The 19,300-nt window shown below is 34.5% G+C and overlaps 1 protein-coding gene across 4 annotated transcripts in view; it reads right to left on the bottom strand.

Annotated features, from left to right (window-relative positions):
* Nucleotides 1-19,300, bottom strand: part of LOC126818875 (multiple C2 and transmembrane domain-containing protein 1) — a 111,844-nt gene that overhangs the window by 50,184 nt on the left and 42,360 nt on the right. Inside the window, exon 1 of one of the 4 annotated variants that reach the window (XM_050546506.2) lies at nt 15,336-15,528. The exons of the other annotated variants lie outside the window; for them this stretch is intronic. Coding sequence (XP_050402463.1) covers nt 15,336-15,491 — 156 coding nt within the window. The 5' untranslated portion in view covers nt 15,492-15,528. Of the gene's footprint in view, nt 1-15,335; nt 15,529-19,300 lie in introns of those variants that run through there. 4 annotated transcript variants of the gene reach the window in all.

Genomic DNA, 19,300 nt, shown 5'->3' with positions numbered 1-19,300 from the left:
AGCAATCAAACTACACACTAAGTTTCATCACTCTCTATCAGATAGAATCAAGATTATCTTGTCCCAAAGCCTCGACCAATGAAATTGATTAGCTCTGCTTAGCTTGAAATGTTAATCATTAAAATCAGTCAAGATATTCACCTAATGAACATCTACATAAGGTTTAAACATTCTACCTCAATTAAAAGCATAGTTTTTATGTTCCAAAGTCTTGACCAATCAAAATTCGCACAATCAAACTTAGACAAGATAATGATATAATGAATCTATATTCAGAGTTTCATCGCTCTCACTTCATTATAACCAAAGTTATCGTGCCCCTAAAGCATCAACCAATCAGATTGCTTATCTCTGCCTACCCTAAGCAGACAATGTTCATCATCGAACTCCATCAAGGGATTCACCTAATGAATGCGTACACCAAGTTTGAACATTCTACCTCAATTAGAAGGGGAGTCATTGTGTTCCAAAGTCTCGACCAATCAAATTGCTTATCGCTCTGCTTACCCTCAGCAGAAAATGTTCATTATCGAACTTAGTCAAGGTATTGATGTAATAAAGCTATAGACCAAGTGTCCTCACTCTCACTTAATTAGAACCAAAGTTATCGTGTCCCAAAGCATCAACCAATCAAATTGCTTATCTCTGCTTACCCTAAGCAGAAAATGCTCATCTTCGAACTCCATCAGGGCATTGACCCAATAAACACCTACACCAAGTTTGAATATTCTAGCTCAATTAGAAGGAGAGTTATTGTGTTCCAAAATCTTGGCCAATCAAATTGCTTATCGCTCTGCTTACCCTGAGCAGAAAATGCTCATCATCGAACTTAGTAAAGGTACTGATGTAATGAAACTATACACCAAGTTTCATCACTCTCACTAGAACTAAAGTTATAGTGTCCCAAAGCATCAACCAATCAAATTGCTTATCTCCGCTTACCCTAAGCCTCAAATGCTCATCTTCAAACTCCATCAAGGTATTGACCTAATAAACACCTACACCAAGTTTGAACATTCTAGCTTAATTAGAAAGAGAGTTATTGTCTCCCAAAAGTGTGATGGACAGACAGATGGATGGACAGACGGACGAACCCATTTTAATAGTCCCCTGCTTTCTTCGAAAGGCGGGGGATAAAAATAGATAATGTAAAGGGGAAAATGTTGAAAATTTTAGTCTAATTACTTCATTCGGAGCAAAATTATTGTCGTTTGCAGAACAGTGTAGTCTTGATTGTCATAGCTACTGTTGTTAAGATAATAAACAGTCTCAATTATCCTCAAAACTGTGCATAAATTCTCAATTTATCTCATTCTGTCATGACAAATGAATTTTATATATAAATTCTAATGTGCGTGATTATAAAATGATTAACGTTACTAAAATTAGAACAAAATAACAAAGCAGAAATTGTATGATTGGTTAATTTAACTAAAATCCAAAGTAGAAATCTCTCTAAATGTAAAAAGTTACACATAGAAACGTAAAAACAAGAGCAATGTCTCAGAAAAGATTCTATTTTGATGGCATTTTCTAGGGTTTATGATTATATTATGAATGGGGGTTACCGGTATGTTTTTAAATAAAGAAATAAACAAACTAAAAATATTTAGAAATGTAGACAAATATTTCGATTGGAATAGTGTAAGTAGTTGTATTATAGACGATATAGCGAGCAAGTCAAGTGCTATTATTTAGCAGACGATGTCACTCGGCATCGTGGAGCGGCGGTTACTTACAATTTCTTTTTCGAAATGTCATTTCTTGTTTTACCTTCATCCATATATTACTCAAGCGGAGTATAAGACGAAGACAGGATATCGTAGAGGAAGAGAATGGAGTTATCAAGACGATCACATGTAAAGTTTATGCAGAATTCACTGAAGAGCCAAGCACATTAAGCAGACATCGTAGATTATATAAATAGAGCAAGTGTCATTAAAAAATTGAATATCATATGTCATGGAAAATCTGAAGGTCATTTGAGGGTACTTGCAGACAAAAATGCTACCAACAACACACTTTTATTAAAGCATTAAAAAAAAGACGAAAAGAAAAAGAAATGAAATGGGGTTAACGTCGTACTGTTCTGCTCCGACTGGGCTAATGAAGACGGGCATACGCCATGCAGTGTGTATGGGGGAAATTTTGCCCAAACAGCTGCGGTATGACCTACTCTTGTTTCGAATTCCAACTGTCAAGGGTTCTGTAACGACTATACATTCTTCCTTGCCAGGCCCTCCGTGCTACACCAATGTCACGGGGGAACCATGCCGGAAAATTCTGATGAACCAACGTCGTACTCACTCAGCCACCGTGACTCCCCAAGGCAAAAAGGAGTCTGCTAATTATATGATTGTCTCTGCTGAATAATGACTTATTGAGACCGTAAAAATTGTCAAAGACCCCCATCTCCTTATCCTTCATCCAGAAAGTCAATGCTCCAACAGTGAATATCAAATTATTATATTGTGTCATAATGATAATATAAAGTCTACTCAAGCTTCTTGTCTCTTTATAACAAATGCAGCATAAAATGAATAGATGAGCCCTTCTTCTTTTCTAAGTCCATCGGTATATAACAATTCTCATAATATTTTCAATGATTTGAACAAAGATCTGATTCAGCTGTATGGCTCCATTGCCATTGCATTATTGAGGTTTATTTAAAGTAGCTAAGTCCGTAACTCAATATCATCCAAAATCTTCGACATCGAAAACACATTTTTTTTGCAATTCAAATCAGCATTGGTGTAGTGATCTTACCTGGAAAAGATGGACTTCTGATATCCAATATTTAAGACAAAATAAACATTTTACCATTGGTACACGAATCGTGTACCATAATGCGTTTCAGCGCCATTTGTAACAAGGTGCTCAAAGAATGAGGCTAGACATATTCCACAAGTCATGTCAAACGGTGATATCATATTCTTATTTTGGAGAGCATGCGCAATAAATAATATCGGTGTTGACTGGAATAACCAGACGCTAGAAACTGACTTGCGGTTGAGACTTCTGGCGTATTTCGCCGAACATAACTGATGACAATTCACAGTAAAACGGACACGAATGAATGTGAAACAGTTTATATAAATTCATATTACATTATTATATGTGTTGCCACCTATTTGTGCCAATTTCTAGGTCCAAAATATTAGCGATTTAGCTCCTTTAAGTTCTCAACAGATTATAAAAAACTGCCTTCAATAAATTAAAAATCGAAAAAAATGGCCTTGGTATAAACATATATTTTAAGTTTCATCAAAATTAAATGAAAATTGTGACCTCTAGAGGATCCATAACCTTGGTATTACATACTTTTACACAATTTGCGTACGTGGGGCGGCCATTTCGTCGGCAGTTTCAGTCTAATTTTCACAAATAACACTATGATGGAAGGTTACAAAACGCTGAAATTAATAGGGTTTGTTCTCTAATGACCACACCAAATTTGAATAAAAAGAAAGCTAAGAACTGTAGTCTTTATCCCATTCAAAAGCCAATTGTTGATGGAAGAACAGATGAACATGATGAAGGCATAATGCACTCATACTGAAATGTGGGATGAAACTACAAGTTGTTAAATCTACACAAAACCCATCATTAAATGTCTGGCATTATAGGAATGACATGATTACAACACAGACAGTTTAACACAAAATAATCCATTCAGATTCGTTTTGCTGATACATAAATCAGAATACATGTGATTAATTTCACCCTTTCGTGAGGCTGTTCTTCAAATCATTCTATTGATTTAATCTTTGTTTCCAAAATCTTTCTTTATCACCTCAAAAAATTCACTCATTTATCAGCAATGTTGATCATTAAGAAATGGGTGTGAAAATCAATAGGACAAAATTTACATCTTGTGATCCCTGTTGTGTTATTGATTAGCTAACATATATTTAAAGCATGTCTCCATCAACACAAACAAATCCAAACTGGGGCCATCACTTTCTAAAATTGATCAAACATGTCAAGCTTTCATGTGAAATTAAAACAATCAAACAAAGTTTTCCTTGTATAAACGATTAACCATAATATGATCAGAACCTTTCACAAAAATCAACATTACCTCAACTGTCTTTCTTTATAAATAGGTTGTAAACCAATTATTTCTACAACTTTTTACTAGATATTTTTAACAGCTGAAAGCAAATAAATGCTTTGATCTGAAAATCCTCTGGGCTAAATAACCAAAGTGTCGAAAAACAAAGTTTCTTCTTTGACTCAAGTCTTCGCTGATACTTGATAAAGCAATGGGAAAATATTCTTCCTTCACCCCAATGCCAAAGTTCCAAGCTTAAAAGCCTAATAAAAGGGGAACCTTTGCCGTCAAAAAATATATGATCCTAAAAGTCTAAGACATCCAGCAAAGATTTAGTTTTATGAATTAAAAGTCTATTCCAGTTTGATAAATAAGTCTGATAAATCAGCTATCATTTTTTTTTACTTAGAAGGTATCAAGGGACATAACTACAGGTATGTTTAAGTGTTTCAGATATTAGTGAGTGCTATACTTTTTCTTCTGATCGAATCATTATAAATATCTAAATAAAATGCCTCTAACAGATTTTGACATAATCAGGTCAATTTATCAATTATTTAAAGATACATTATGGTAGATTCGATAACGAATTGGCAGTTCTCATTATAATAGTTAAAAACTAGATAATGTAAAGGCAATTTGCTGAAAATTTCATTCAAATTGATCCACTATGAACCAAGTACTGACTTTAGTAAGCTGGGCCCTGTTTAACAAAAACTTAAATCTCCTTAAAATCTTCTTAAACTAAAATTCCATCCTAACTTAATCAGGGTTTTGGGAAAAATGGGTTGGGGGAGTAAAAATACTCAAGATCTCAGGAAAATCTACGCAGGATGTCAAGATCCCGAGAATATTAACTTGAATTCTCAAGATCGTTAACACAGGATGGGAGAATCTTGAGAAAAATTTTAGGGGATCTTGAGCAAGTATCACAAGTCCACAGGATCTTGAGAGAGAGAGAGAGATTAACATCCACTTGACACAAACTAGGTCATTTCGGGACTAACACATGGTTCAATTTTATTTCAATAATTCGCTTGCGCGTTTGCAAGCCTTGAAATAACTGCTAAGGTTCAGCGTGACATCATGTCGGGATGAACTGATTTTCGGCCGGACATTTCAGATTTTCAGCCTGACAAATACTTTATAAAGTATATTAAACCGAAAAACTGTTGAAATTTACTATGTTTATATATATTATTATAACACATTTATTAATAAAATAAATTGATGACTCACATACAACCTGGAGTTTTAAGTTTTTATATGTATATGGAATACAACTTTATAGTTCATATAATAATGTCATTAATCTCTTTGGTGGGGCTGGGGACTAAATCCTAAAAACTCTGATTAAGATTCAAATTTAACTAAAGAATAGACATCTTGAGTTGTCGTAAATGGTTCAGAATCTGCCAAGTCATTTTTGATCCACTTTTCTAGTCTACGGTTCGTGTTTGTTATTTTCGAACTGGTGACGGCGACGGCCCCCGTTTAGAAGTGTCTTTATGAGAGACATAAGACACAGTACCAGTCTTTGAATTTTCTGGAACGGTCCCACTAGCCGGGATATCCGTGTCCGAGGGTTGGGAAAAGTAAGAAGTTATTTTATTCGACATGTTTTCACGGCTCTTCTATTTACATTCACATCGGAAGTGTCCAACAAAGTGAGATATTTTCGTATAAAAAGTCTGTCCCTAATTACATCCATAGTCAACTTGAACATTTTCTTGTAAACTAATTTTAAAATATTATTACTTTTATTACTAATAATTTATATATTTACATGTCATGTTAGGTGTGATTTAGAGCTAATCATATACGAAAGTAACGCAAAGCTAGCTACAAACTCGAATAACCAGTGTAAAAGAGCCGATTCTCAATATTATTCATTATTTTATCTTCACGCGGCCGAGAGAGATACATGTATAAATAGTAATATTTTTACTATGACTCGGGTCGTTGATATAACCAGCGTAAAAGAGTTGCTTCTAAAACTTATTGAAGATTTTATCTGCACGCGGCCGAGATATAAATAGTAACATTTTCACTATGACTCGGGTCATTGATATTTTTAGTCCTGGACTTTCGACTCACAATTATGTCCGGACGAAAGGCAATTTGGCCTGTCAAAAGGGGTCAATTCGCCCGGACATTGTCCGTGTCCGGACGCTTATTTCAGCGCTTGCGCGTTTGGGTCTTTAGTAGTGGGAGGAAACCGGAGGATCCGGAGAAAATCCACGAGGATGGACGGGCGATCCTACTCCCTGTCACGTACAACTGGGGAATCGAAATCCTGCCAGTACCATAATACAAGACACGCCATATGCAAAGTATTTATGGTTTTGGGGTTATGATGATTTATATAGGATCCAAGAGTATATAGGGAAAAAATCATTTTAATTTAGTAAGATAGATAGGCATTATCCAATAAGGAGTGTGGCACTTTGGCATTTTCCATGGGACTGATATTTCACATCTAGGCATCGGAACATTGGCTATTTTGTATATTAGTTTAAAAGTTGTTAAATACTTTTAAAATTCGACAATACTTTAGTCTAGATTAATCGCTCGAGTCAGAAATATCACATGTTTGTGACATTTCTCGATAGTTTCTGTTATCCAGAATACAATAAAACTACGAAATTCAAGCCATTTAGTTGATCGATACGCATTATTTCCATTGGATCCTGCAAGTAAATCGAATGCCAAAGTCACGAAAGCGACATGCAAGTTCAAGGCCAACCCAAAACGAATAATATGCAAAAAACTTATTTATTTCATCTCTCTACGACTGTCTGACCATGTGCAGACATTGCTACAACATATGAAACTCTCCTCATTAGGGTTTCACACTGCGTAGCCAGTGTGAAACACTATTGTTTTTGTTCGGATTATTCTTCTTCTTCTTCTTCTTCTTCTTATTATTATTATTATTATTATTATTTTTCCATTTGAGCATCTCAGAAACTACTTGTCGGATCGATTCGATGTCTTCGGTTTTACTGGGAAAGTGGGTTTGACTTAAATTTTAAAGCTATTTCTAACGTTCTGCAACAATGCGAAATGTCCGAAATCACTGAAGTTGTCGTTTTTCGATATTTTGCCGTAATGTTATCAATAATTGTCGGATTGTAATATTTGATACATTTTGACATAGCCAGAGGCAAGGCACATAGCTAAGGTTCTTTGGATTTTTTATTTTCGACGAATATTCGGAGATATTAGGCGCCAAATTTTGAAAATTAAAATTTTTACGAAAAACTTTTTTATTAATTAATATTTTTATGTGGTATTTTACCAAGGGTTAAAGGGTCATCTGATTTGACAAAAAATGGCAACATTTTTTGTCACCGTATTTTTCCTTGGCCCCCATTGGCTAATTCAGTTTTTCAGTCCTGGATTAATTATTTATTGTTCGAGTTGTATAAAACAAAGTTTATATGTTCCGCAGTCCAAAATGTCATTTTTTTTGTTACCGGTACATTTTCCTTTCGGTAACGGAAGTAACATAAATTTAGCAAAAACTGCAATTTTGAGAGTTCGGTACCACTTTTTGAAAGCAAATATTATTTTTTTCAAATCTGGTATGACTGAAAGGGTTTGCCCTGTTAATGCGCAGAAATCATCGCGCTCAGTTTTTTTAATTTTTATTTCGTTTTCTGATCATTTCGATTTAAAGGTGAAAAAAGGTGAAAAAATGAGCTATTCACAACCCATTCAGGCTTTTCATATTTTAAAATATTTCTTCGAAACTTTCATAAACTAGTAGCAATAATCCATACGAAGAGAATGTATGTGAAAATTAGTTTGTAATATGAGCAGTTGCCGAGAAATGGGCAATTTTGCATGAGTCACCCTTTACGCCAGTTTGCCTGTAAAGGAGTCATTTATTATTCGATTTTCATAAAAGTGACACCATTTGATGTGTAATGTCAATTTTAACAAGGTCAAACCAATTTAACATTTCCAATGTCACCGGAAATGACGTAATTTGGGCAAAAATTGTATTTATAGCCTTCAAAACCAGTATTTTATTCAAATGAGTCGTATTTGTTATGTGTTTAAAATTTTGATATTTGGTCCCAATCAACCAATAGAATGAACCCATGCGATCATATAGGTATCACAAAATGGTTTCTAACTCGTTCAGTTGCAGAGAAATAGACGATTTTCAACAGGTAACTTTTCAAGGTTTTTTGTCCATAAAAGTGTCAATTATTATTCGATTTTCATAAAATTTTCACTGTGTGATACCTAATGCCATTTACGATTTCATACAAGTAATTTAAGATTTTCATTATCACCGGAAGTAATGTCATTTTTGCAAAAACTGTATTTTTAGCCTTCAAAACAGATATTTTATTCAAATGAGTCTAATTTGTAATGTCTTTAAAATTATGATATTTGATTCCAATCAACAAATAGATTGAACCCATACGATCATACAGATACCAAAAAATGGTTTCTAACTTGTACGGTTGCAGAGAAATAGACGATTTTCTACAAGTCCCTTTTCAAGATTTTTGGTCTATAAAAGTGGCAATTATTGTTCGATTTACATAAAATTTTCTCCGTGTGATGCCTTATGCCATTTCTGATTTCATAAAACTAATTTAACATTTTCATTATCAACGGAAGTAATGTAATTTTGTCAGTATCACTTACATGTAACAAATGTATACAATGAATTGATATTGCTGGATTTGGTTGATTCTGTGTACATTTTATTTGATGTGTGCAATGCTTATATGGAAACCTGTTTAATGGTTTCATTGGTACCGGAAGTGAAATATGTTCAAGGGTAACGGGGCACCGGTGAAACCCGTCATTACTGCGTCGCAGTTCTAGTTGGTATTGTAATGGTTAGTTCAACCTGGCAACAGTTTTCAATTTCGAAGCGTTTATGCTTACACCCTAAGTGCACTGCGCAGGCGCAAGCAATTTTAACTAAAATCTATTAAAATTGAATTTTAAGTTACAATCGATCTTCGTGAAATGCATAAAATTTAAAATTTAATTTTGATTTTAGTTAAAATCTATTTTAGTGATTTTAGTTTTAAGTTTTTGTGAAACAGGGCCCAGGTCATTCTTGCTATTATAAATCAAAAATAGATAATGAAAAATCAATATATTGAAAATTCCATTCAAATGAAGTTATGTGTGTTTGAAGATGCAGCATAGATTTTTTTATTATCGTAGCAACTGTACTTGACAATCAAGTCTTACACATCTGATTTTGAATCCCAGTGAGAACCCAGAAGAACCATTCAAATATATCTTTTATCTATCCTTCAATAGGCCTACAATAAATTGTGTCAAAATAACTAGCAGCATGTGAAGTTGTACATTTCACGCTATATGTATATTAAACAAATGTGTACCCATCTACAATACCCGTTCTTGGCCAAGATCAAGACCATCTCGTTTTGTTCTGGTTTAATCTGTTTAAATTAATGAAATATTTGTGGACTGGTTCTAGTCTGGACTGAGTAGTTCCCCACTTTGGTAGTGTACATAGAGTTTATGATTTCACTTGCAAGTCCCAAATGCAAAGAAGTTTTCCACTTCCACTATAACTGTACATAAATACTAATCATTATAAATGACCTTCAACATCAATTAGTCTGATAACATAGTAATTATTGTTATGGTATTAGTTTGTTTGCTAAGAGATGGTGATTGTTTTTATTACACAATAAAACCTATTAAGGCAATACTTTTCAGAAATAAACAATGATGATTAAAAAATTTTATTTATATTTTCTTACAAACAGATTTTAGCATTTTGGGAAAAGAAAGTAATGTACATTGAAACTTTACTTAAGTTATTTGGAAATCAATATACGGTTAATTTACATTTTGTTACAAACGCTTTTTAGTATTTTGGGAAAGGAAAGATAGGAATGTTGAAACTTTACTTAAGTCATTTTGAGATTAATATATACAGTAGTTAGTTCTTTACATAATTACATGTTTGAACGAGAAAAGTTTTCCTTGACCGCGAAGTTTCCATCTGTTCTTCCATTTCCAACTGGCCAATTGACCTTTTACGTGCACAACTTATCTGTATACAGGATCACAGTTTCCAAACACATCAAATGACAAGAAAAGATTCAAAGTCAGATATTCTTGGTTACTTGTACCACCACCTCCCCTAACACATTTGTGTGCTATTGTTGATTAGTCTCATTTATTTTTGTCTGAGATATATTCCCTGAGGATACCTGATAAAACACTCCAGAATTCCACAACTGAATTCTTGAAAGGTGTTAATTGCCTGAGAATTTCAGGCTACACGGCATGCTTCATCAAATATGACCCAATCTAAACTAAGCTGAAACATTTGATGACATAATGATTATACCTTTTTCTGGACAGGTAGAACTCAATTCCATGTCACTTAGTTGTAATTCTGATAATTTGGATTGTTCCTAACTGACAATCTAGGTCTCCATATCAATTTAATTTATACATGTAGTATGAAATTATCCTTGACCTCCTAAATAACTTTTCCCATCTTGTTAAGAGTCAATCCGTGAGAAAACCATGCAAAAGTGATAAGGTGGGGGTTGGTCAAATTCATTCTTACTCAGGTCATAAAGTCACCCCATCCCAACATGCAAAAAGCCAAAATGGCCAACCCCAAATATTAACCCCCTCTTAGATATGGCCCTATGTCGATTTTTAGCCATTTTTGGCGAATTTTCGGTGAAAATTTGTCATTTTTCAGCTATCAAATTCTACTAAAAGCATCAGGTTAGTGATTATGTCCGATTGTGGATGGATAGTGGGGGTAGGCCCCGAAAAACCCAACATGAAAGACCGACCCAATATCACAGTCTTTAGCCGCTGGGGGGCAAAACCCTGCAAAAGTGATAAGGTGGGGGTCGGTCAAATTCGTTCTTACTCAGGTCATAAAGTCACCCCATCCCAACATGCAAAAAGCCAAAATGGCCGACCCCAAATATTAACCCCCTCTTAGATATGGCCCTATGTCGATTTTTGGCCATTTTTTGCGAATTTTCGGTGAAAATTTGTCATTTTTCAGCTATCAAATTCTACTAAAAGCATCAGGTTAGTGATTATGTCCGATTGTGGATGGACAGTGGGGGTCGGCCCCGAAAAACCCAACATGAAAGACCGACCCAATATCACAGTCTTTAGCCGCAGGGGGGCGTTTTCTGGATACCACTTTTCACATAGTGAAATGTACCCAATCGTTGAGGGGCTATATCTCGTCTGCAGCAGGGGGTGGGTTGAAATCGGGGGTATGTATTTTGAGGCGAGTATATGTCCTAACAATATCAACAATAAAATCCACCGGCGCTAGTCTACAACATAGCGAATCTTTGATGAGAAGATTGCCGATTTCTGGATTTCTGACAATAAACTGATATTCACTGAAAGGATTCTAGGAGGCCTCAACACTTATAAAGTGCTCTAAATGTCCTATATATCACGGCACCCGCTCTAGCAAAACAGACACGGTTGATTTTACCTTGGTGTCCAACCTCAAATCCAAGATGGCTGCCATGGAGGAGAAATGCGATTTTTCTCAATATTTTGAGTCAAAATGTGGCATTTATGATGCGTATCCTGCAGAGAAAGATCACAAGCGGGTAAAAGACTGTAGGAAAGATATCAAAGATTATCTGGCGAGCATATATCAAATAGAAAAGTAAAAGCCGGTTGGGCTCTGAAACAAATTAAAACCATCAAGATCAAGAGATTTTCTGACGAGATAAAGGAATTCTTGTTGAAGGAATTCATGCGTGGGGTAGACACTGGTAGGAAAGAGGTTCCTAGCAACGTTTCTAAGAAACTGAGATCTTTGTTTCCGAAAGAAAGCTGGTTATCAGCCAAACAGGTGACCAGTTACTTCAGTAGATTAGCTGCCCGTCAAAAAGCTGGTCATCCTCTAGCAGTCTCATCAGCGCCATCTGCAATTGATGATGAAAATGAAATTGCCGCCACCGAAACAACAAATAGGCGACGACTTCGTTCTAAAGTAAGAGAACAATGTGAAATTTGAGTAGTTCATATAGTTACAGAATCATTGTCAACTTTATCTTAATGATTTGTTGTCACTTGCTGCCATTGTGTATTATTATAATACAACAGTGTCATCTGTTGGTTTGACTTCATTGGTGCTAACGCCCTAAACTTAACCGCCCCTAACACAATTGCCATTTTGGAGTTTTGTGATCCTGATGTTCCTGATCATGATGTTCGTTTAATGTATGCATACGATTTGTTTATCTTTGTTGAATGATGAACTCTCCGTGTCATGTTATAGTTACGTCTTCGCCGCGAAGCGCATTCAGTGCGATTTGACCCAGATCAAAGCACAGAGCACATAACTAGAGAGCAGATTTATAGTGGGAAAAGGTGAGGCAAAATTGCGACAAAATTTACCGGAAACGGAAATAAAAATTCAATGTCCACGTCGCGCTTGTGGTGCAATTTTCTGCCACATTGCGGGCCATGTACTCTGTGGTCCGCAACGAGGCAGAAAATTCCACCACGAGCGTGACGTGGACATTGAATTTTTATTTCCGTTACCGTTAAATTTTGTCGCAATTTTGCCTCACGTTTCCTCACTATTAATCTGCTCTCTAGTTATGTGCTCTGTGGATTAAAAGAAGCCGTCGCTCAGATGATGCTGGAGACAATCTATTCAGTCTCCAGTCCCGGCTTGTTTTGATCTGGGTCATATCAGGTGGCGGCGATAACGGAACCGACAAGAAGTGTTCATCATTCATATAATATACTGTGGATATGATGACTGATGGAATAATCGCTTTCATGTCTTATTATTGTATTTGTCACTTTTGTATTGAATTCTATTCTAAATCTCTCACGATTAGATGAACATACTAATTTGAACAATAAATTATAGCATAATAGTATCGAGTGAGGGGCCGACCCCCACTATCCACCCACAATCGACATAATCACTAACCTGATGCTTTTAGTAGAATTTCATAGCTGAAATATGACAAATTTTCACCGAAAATTCGCCCAAAATGTTTCAGAGCCCAACCGGCTTTTACTTTTCTATTTGATATATGCTCGCCAGATAATCTTTGATATCTTTCCTACAGTCTTTTACTCGCTTGTGATCTTTCTCTGCAGGATACGCATCATAAATGCCACATTTTGACTCAAAATATTGAGAAAAATCGCATATCTCCTCCATGGCAGCCATCTTGGATTTGAGGTTGGACACCAAGGTAAAATCAACCGTGTCTGTTTTGCTAGAGCGGGTGGCGGTACGTTCGAAATATTTTTCATCCGAAATGCCGTGATATATAGGGCATTTAGAGCACTTTATAAGTGTTGAGGCCTCCTAGAATTCTTTCAGTGAATATCAGTTTATTGTCAGAAATCCAGAAATCGGCAATCTTCTCATCAAAGATTTGCTATGTTGTAGACTAGCGCCGGTGGATTTTATTGTTGATATTGTTAGGACATATACTCGCCTCAAAATACCTAACCCCGATTTCGACCCACCCCCTGCTGCAGACGAGATATAGCCCCTCAACGATTGGGTACATTTCACTATGCGAAAAGTGGTATCCAGAAAACGCCCCCCAGCAGGCTAAGGATTGTGATATTGGGTCGGTCTTTCATGTTGGGTTTTTCGGGGCTGACCCCCACTATCCATCCACAATCGGACATAATCACTAACCTGATGCTTTTAGTAGAATTTGATAGCTGAAAAATGACAAATTTTCACCGAAAATTCGCCAAAAATGGCTAAAAATCGACATAGGGCCATATCTAAGAGGGGGTTAATATTTGGGGTCGGCCATTTTGGCTTTTTGCATGTTGGGATGGGGTGACTTTATGACCTGAGTAAGAATGAATTTGGCCGACCCCCACTTTATCACTTTCTGCATGGTTTTCTCGCGGACCGACACTTAATTACTATATATATTATAACTGTATGTCCTTGAGTATGCATATGTGACCTACCAGGGCCTGTTATGTAATTAAGTACTATGTAAATTAGATACTTGACCTTAAAGAAACATTATCAATCTCAACAAGATAATAACAGTAATAATTTTTAAATAATAGAATATTAAAAATAACCCAATACACTCTTAATTATTAAAACAAAAGTAATCACCTACTTATAACAAGAACATATAGATAAAACGGATTAAAAGGGTTTATAAGGCAGGGACCAGTCATTATTAATATAGTTCACTGAAATTGATTTTTACCACAGACCTTTATTGACTTTTTTGCCAAAACAATTATTAAAATTCGTGAAAAGTTTGTTGACTCCCCCCCTTACACTGACATTAATGTCCCACCCCAGTGTAATTTCTCTGCTTTTGAGCCATTGAATGTTGATGATGTAATATCAGTGGTGTGTCGAATGAAGTGTAAGTCATGTGCTCTGGACCCAATTCCTACAAAACTACTAAAGGAGTGTCTGGATGAAATAGCACCAGCTTTGACGATTATTATAAATGATGTGCTCTCCTCTGGTATTTTTCCGGATGATTGTAAGGAGGCCATTGTAAGACCTCTGATTAAAAAGCCAAGTCTTGACCGTAATGCACCCAAAAGTTATAGACCAGTGTCAAATATTTCATTTTTAGCAAAATTGCTTGAAAAGATCATTTTATCTTAAATAATAGATTATCTCACTCGAAACTCACTGCTCGGTAAATTTCAGTCTGCTTATCGAGAGGGGCATAGCACTGAAACCGCACTCCTTAGAGTGCATAACGATGTTATAGATATGAACAAGGAAGACTGAATTTATTAGAATTTTTGGACTATGTTGGACTGCGTGCAAAAATTTAAAATTGTGTTATGTTATGTATTATAAATTAAAAAATTAAATAAATAAATGCTCCCAAAATTATCTGCTTAATGAGGTTCATCCTTCAGCTTGGGTCTATTGTTCTTGGCCACTCATTCCCATAACGTCGACCAAAATTTTCCCCCTAAAACTCGGTGAGTCGGCGATATGGGAATGAACCATAACTACTTGAATACCAACAAAAGATTTGCATGACCTGTAAATTTCAACAATCTATATGTAGATCTAAATGATACATGTAGCTTGACAGTTATGTCTCAAGTTTTGTATACTATATCTAATTTATACATTAGATGTAACTGTCTTGTCAGATTCTTTTTTTTAAATATCAAAAGGCATTTATTCCACTTTATAAGCATAGATATATGTGATTACAATACAAATTACAAACTACAAACTATGACCATGCAATGCACATGTATACACTTTACTAACCTCGCTATAATCCTCCTCACAAACTTGTTCCCATAAAGTATAATCATCACTATCAGTTGATGCAAAACTTGCTTGATCTACTTCCTTCAATCGTTGTTTCACTCTGTCAATCGGTTTCATGAAAAGTTCATTCATCAAAGCGTCTGTAGTAGCCATTTTAGTGTTAATTTATACTGTTCAACTTAAGTAGGAATCATAGTTTTAAGTAGTTTCTATGTCAAGATGTTCACTCAATGATAACACGCAATTAAACAAATCCTATTCAACAAATGTATAATTATTTCTTCGGAATGTTTTATCAATTTTCCACGTATTCCTAATCTTTGTGTTTATATTTTTTGACAAACAGACTGTCTTCTGTTTGATACAGAATTTATTCTCTGAAAATAATTCAGACAGCACTGAATATAACTGAATATAACATGCAAACACATGCATATACCAATGCAAGTTTGCATTGCAAAAATCATGAACTTGTAGATTAGTATATCAAATCCATCTTGAACAATTGGGTTTATCCAAATATTTGTTTTATTCACTGGGTCTACAGAATCCTAATAGCATATACATGGAACAAGTTTACTCTTGTCCAGACACCTGATGCTTCTATTCAGTTTTGAGAAAAGTAGCCTATATTGTTAATATCTCAAAATCTGTTTACCAGGTTATTATTTTGTCTTCTGATGAGGATCTATTGTCTTTCAATCCAAAACACACCTTCCATTTTGGTGCAGTTCTTTTTAATAAAACAGAAACAAAAGACACCTATATATATATATATATATATAATCAATTATTAACGTCAGTAAACACTTGAAGTTACAAGTAATCTTCACGCTTGGCTTCAAAAAGTGCCACAGTTTCAAACCTGCACTAATGTTGTTAACAAGACTAACAAATATCTATTATTTGTGAAAAACAAATCAATACATCTTCAATTCTTAATAGAATCACACAACATGAGCGGCTGCTCAGACAGTCCTTAAAACTTTAAATAGCCTATATCTTTTTGTACAATATAAATCAAAACTGACGTGTTAAGACAACAGCATTAATTTAAATAATGAAATTATCTACAAAATTAATTTTTAAGATCAAACCAAACTCTGAAAATAACACGCCTATTAATATTAAAGACAGGTAGATTGTGATTAGAATGGCATATCACAAAAGTTATGTAAAAAGCCCAAGAGACTTAAAAACATCATTAAATCTTGTATTAAATCAATACTGGAGGTTCAGTAAGTCTATAATGCTTGATTTATGACCATTAATTTCCTTCAATCTAATAACTACACATAGCTACCATTTTGGATCTGAACAAAGTAGATTACTGAAATTAAAACACATTTCCAGGAAAACAAAACTACAAATAATTGCATTTGACTGCAAAGCATAATAGAAACTGTATCAACATGGACTACCAGTAAATAAAATAATTTAAGAACTATATCTACATGTATGTCTAAACTTTGAAGACTAAACTTAAAGAGGCTCATCAGTCTCATAGATGAATTAAATGTAGCTTAATAATGTATTTAATTTTCAAAAATCCAAGCACTGATGGGTAATCTCATTTCTAATTCTTGAATATTAGTTACCACGTTTATATTTGTATACAATATAAATTAGATATTCCAAGACATAAATGTATAGTTAAATCACATCAAATTAACAATTATTTGTTTTTAAACTGCCAGTTACTTCCATATACAGCTAATATGTCTCTTATAGTATGGCATACATCGACACAGCGACTGGAAGTAACTCAATTGATTGGTTGCGGCTGATCTATGCTTTCTGTGATATGATCATGTGACCTCTTGGTCATAAAAGTGGATACAATCAGTTACCAAAAGCATGTAGATCTACCTTTTTAGTTAAACTGAGTAGAATTAGTTGCCCGAAAAGTATAACACAAGCAACTAGCAGCAACGGACAGCAACTGGTGGTTTTCCAGTCGCAAGCACGCGTACATCAACAAAATCCAACACTGATCATATCCTCTCAGTTGCTGGCAACTAGTTGTCTCCAGTTGCAAGGGTCGATGTCGTTAAAGCAAGAATCAATCTATTATGAATATTCTTTCGAATACCGGTAATCTGTTTTTAGTATAATATTTCTGAATGTATTTTAGTTTTTCTATTTCTGGATTAATAATGGCTTGTATATTTTACTCATGATAATTAGATAGATGTGTATAGATTAATACAGTGGCCCTGAAAGTTGTCTGTGGCTCTTCCATTAAGAAGGTGATGTATTTAAAGTTATTAAGAGACTGACATTAACACATTGTACGGGCATTAGGATAATGGAATTTTTACTGTATAAAGCTCAAGTAAATCCATCTTCTTATCAGTTAGTTTTAGATTAAAGTTAACTAAAGTCTTAATACATCATTTTTGTTCTATAATAATTACTTGCAAATTACAATGTTGTGAAAGATGAATCCCTAATAGGTATATCAGTCCAAAAATGGTTCAAATTCTGGTCAATATTTACAAAGATGTGAAATTGAAATTTCATTGATCTATCTGTTCGCTATTGTTGTCTGCAAAAATATATTCTTAGTCCTGTTTTAAATCTGATTGAATCCAAGTTGGAACATTATCTAAGGTTATTTTGATTTTGTTTTCTTAATCAGTTGTTAAATAATCAATCTTAGTATTTAATAGCGTAGATTAAGCTGTGGTAAATTTTATATTTTGGGTCATTCCATGTCCAGTTGACCAAATTTCGGAAAGCTGGGAACATGACCCCATAAAAAATATATGTTATAGTATAAAAGACAAATTAACATTAACTATTTTTTTTTTTTTGGAGGTTGTGTATACACACAATAGTGACTATGCCAGAGGCTGTTAAAATCCTGAAAAAAAGTGAATGGTTCATTTGTTCCACATTTTGCCACCTGGTGGTACAAACTGTGTGAATTGCACATTGCGTGTGGTGCTAAATTCGTAATCTACCCCAAAAAGTTGTCTTAGATTACAAAGTTAGAGAGTTCTACTCCTATTAGAAATGTGAGTATAAAGCACCCGAAAACCAGCAAAAAATTACTGAAGTTATGATCCGTTTCAGTACCCTAATTTTAAATGGACATATCTCAGCGAGTTTTCGACCTATAGAGAGGTAAAGTTTCGGATTTGTTAGTTTAAGGTCATATACTATAACATATATTTTTATAATTTTTTTGGAGGGGGTCATGTTCCCACCATTGGTCCAGTTGATATGGAATGGACCCTTAAGTAGCATAAAATGCAAATGACACATTGTTACTGATTTACATTCATATAATGTAATGTTGAAAATGATATAAAATTTGGATGATCTTACAAGTACATTATACATGTATCCAAATGCTTCATTCTTTCATTAACTTGGACTAATTATCTTCACATTCCAATCAATTTCAAGGATAAAGAAATGAATCAAGCTATTTTACATATGATTGAAAACCAATTTGTAAGACAATGAGAGCAATCTCTATTGAATGGCTGCCAAAGGCCATCACCTTGGTCGTTTGGTAAGTTATGCGATTACAAACTGACAATTGAACATGTTCATGTGACATGCAGAAAATTGGAGCTTGAAAATCACATCTATCCCAACAAAGTTTGTCTTAAGAATTCCATCAGTTGAGTCTTGTAAAATAGTAGATCAAAACTTTTGTCAAAGAAGACTGACTTTTTTATATTTTTATTATCATAATTTTTCTTAAGGGAGAAGTATCTACAGCCACTGAATTTATCACTTATAATGAATGTAACCAACACACTGCATATCAATAATAATTAACCCAGAAATCTAGTCTTTAAATTTAAGTGTTGTCAATTTTCGTTGAAGAATTGTTGATCTTCCGACAGAAATATCAAGGTGATAAATTATCAAAATCTATTAAAACCATGTATATATTCCTCATTTTCTTACCTTTAATCTGATATATCTATTTAAACATACATTAT

This window comes from Patella vulgata, chromosome 4 (genome assembly GCF_932274485.2).
Source record: "Patella vulgata chromosome 4, xgPatVulg1.2, whole genome shotgun sequence".
In the NCBI taxonomy this organism is placed as follows: Eukaryota; Metazoa; Mollusca; class Gastropoda; family Patellidae; genus Patella; species Patella vulgata.
Note: the sequence above shows the minus strand (reverse complement) of the source record. Positions and strands in the feature narration are given on the sequence as shown.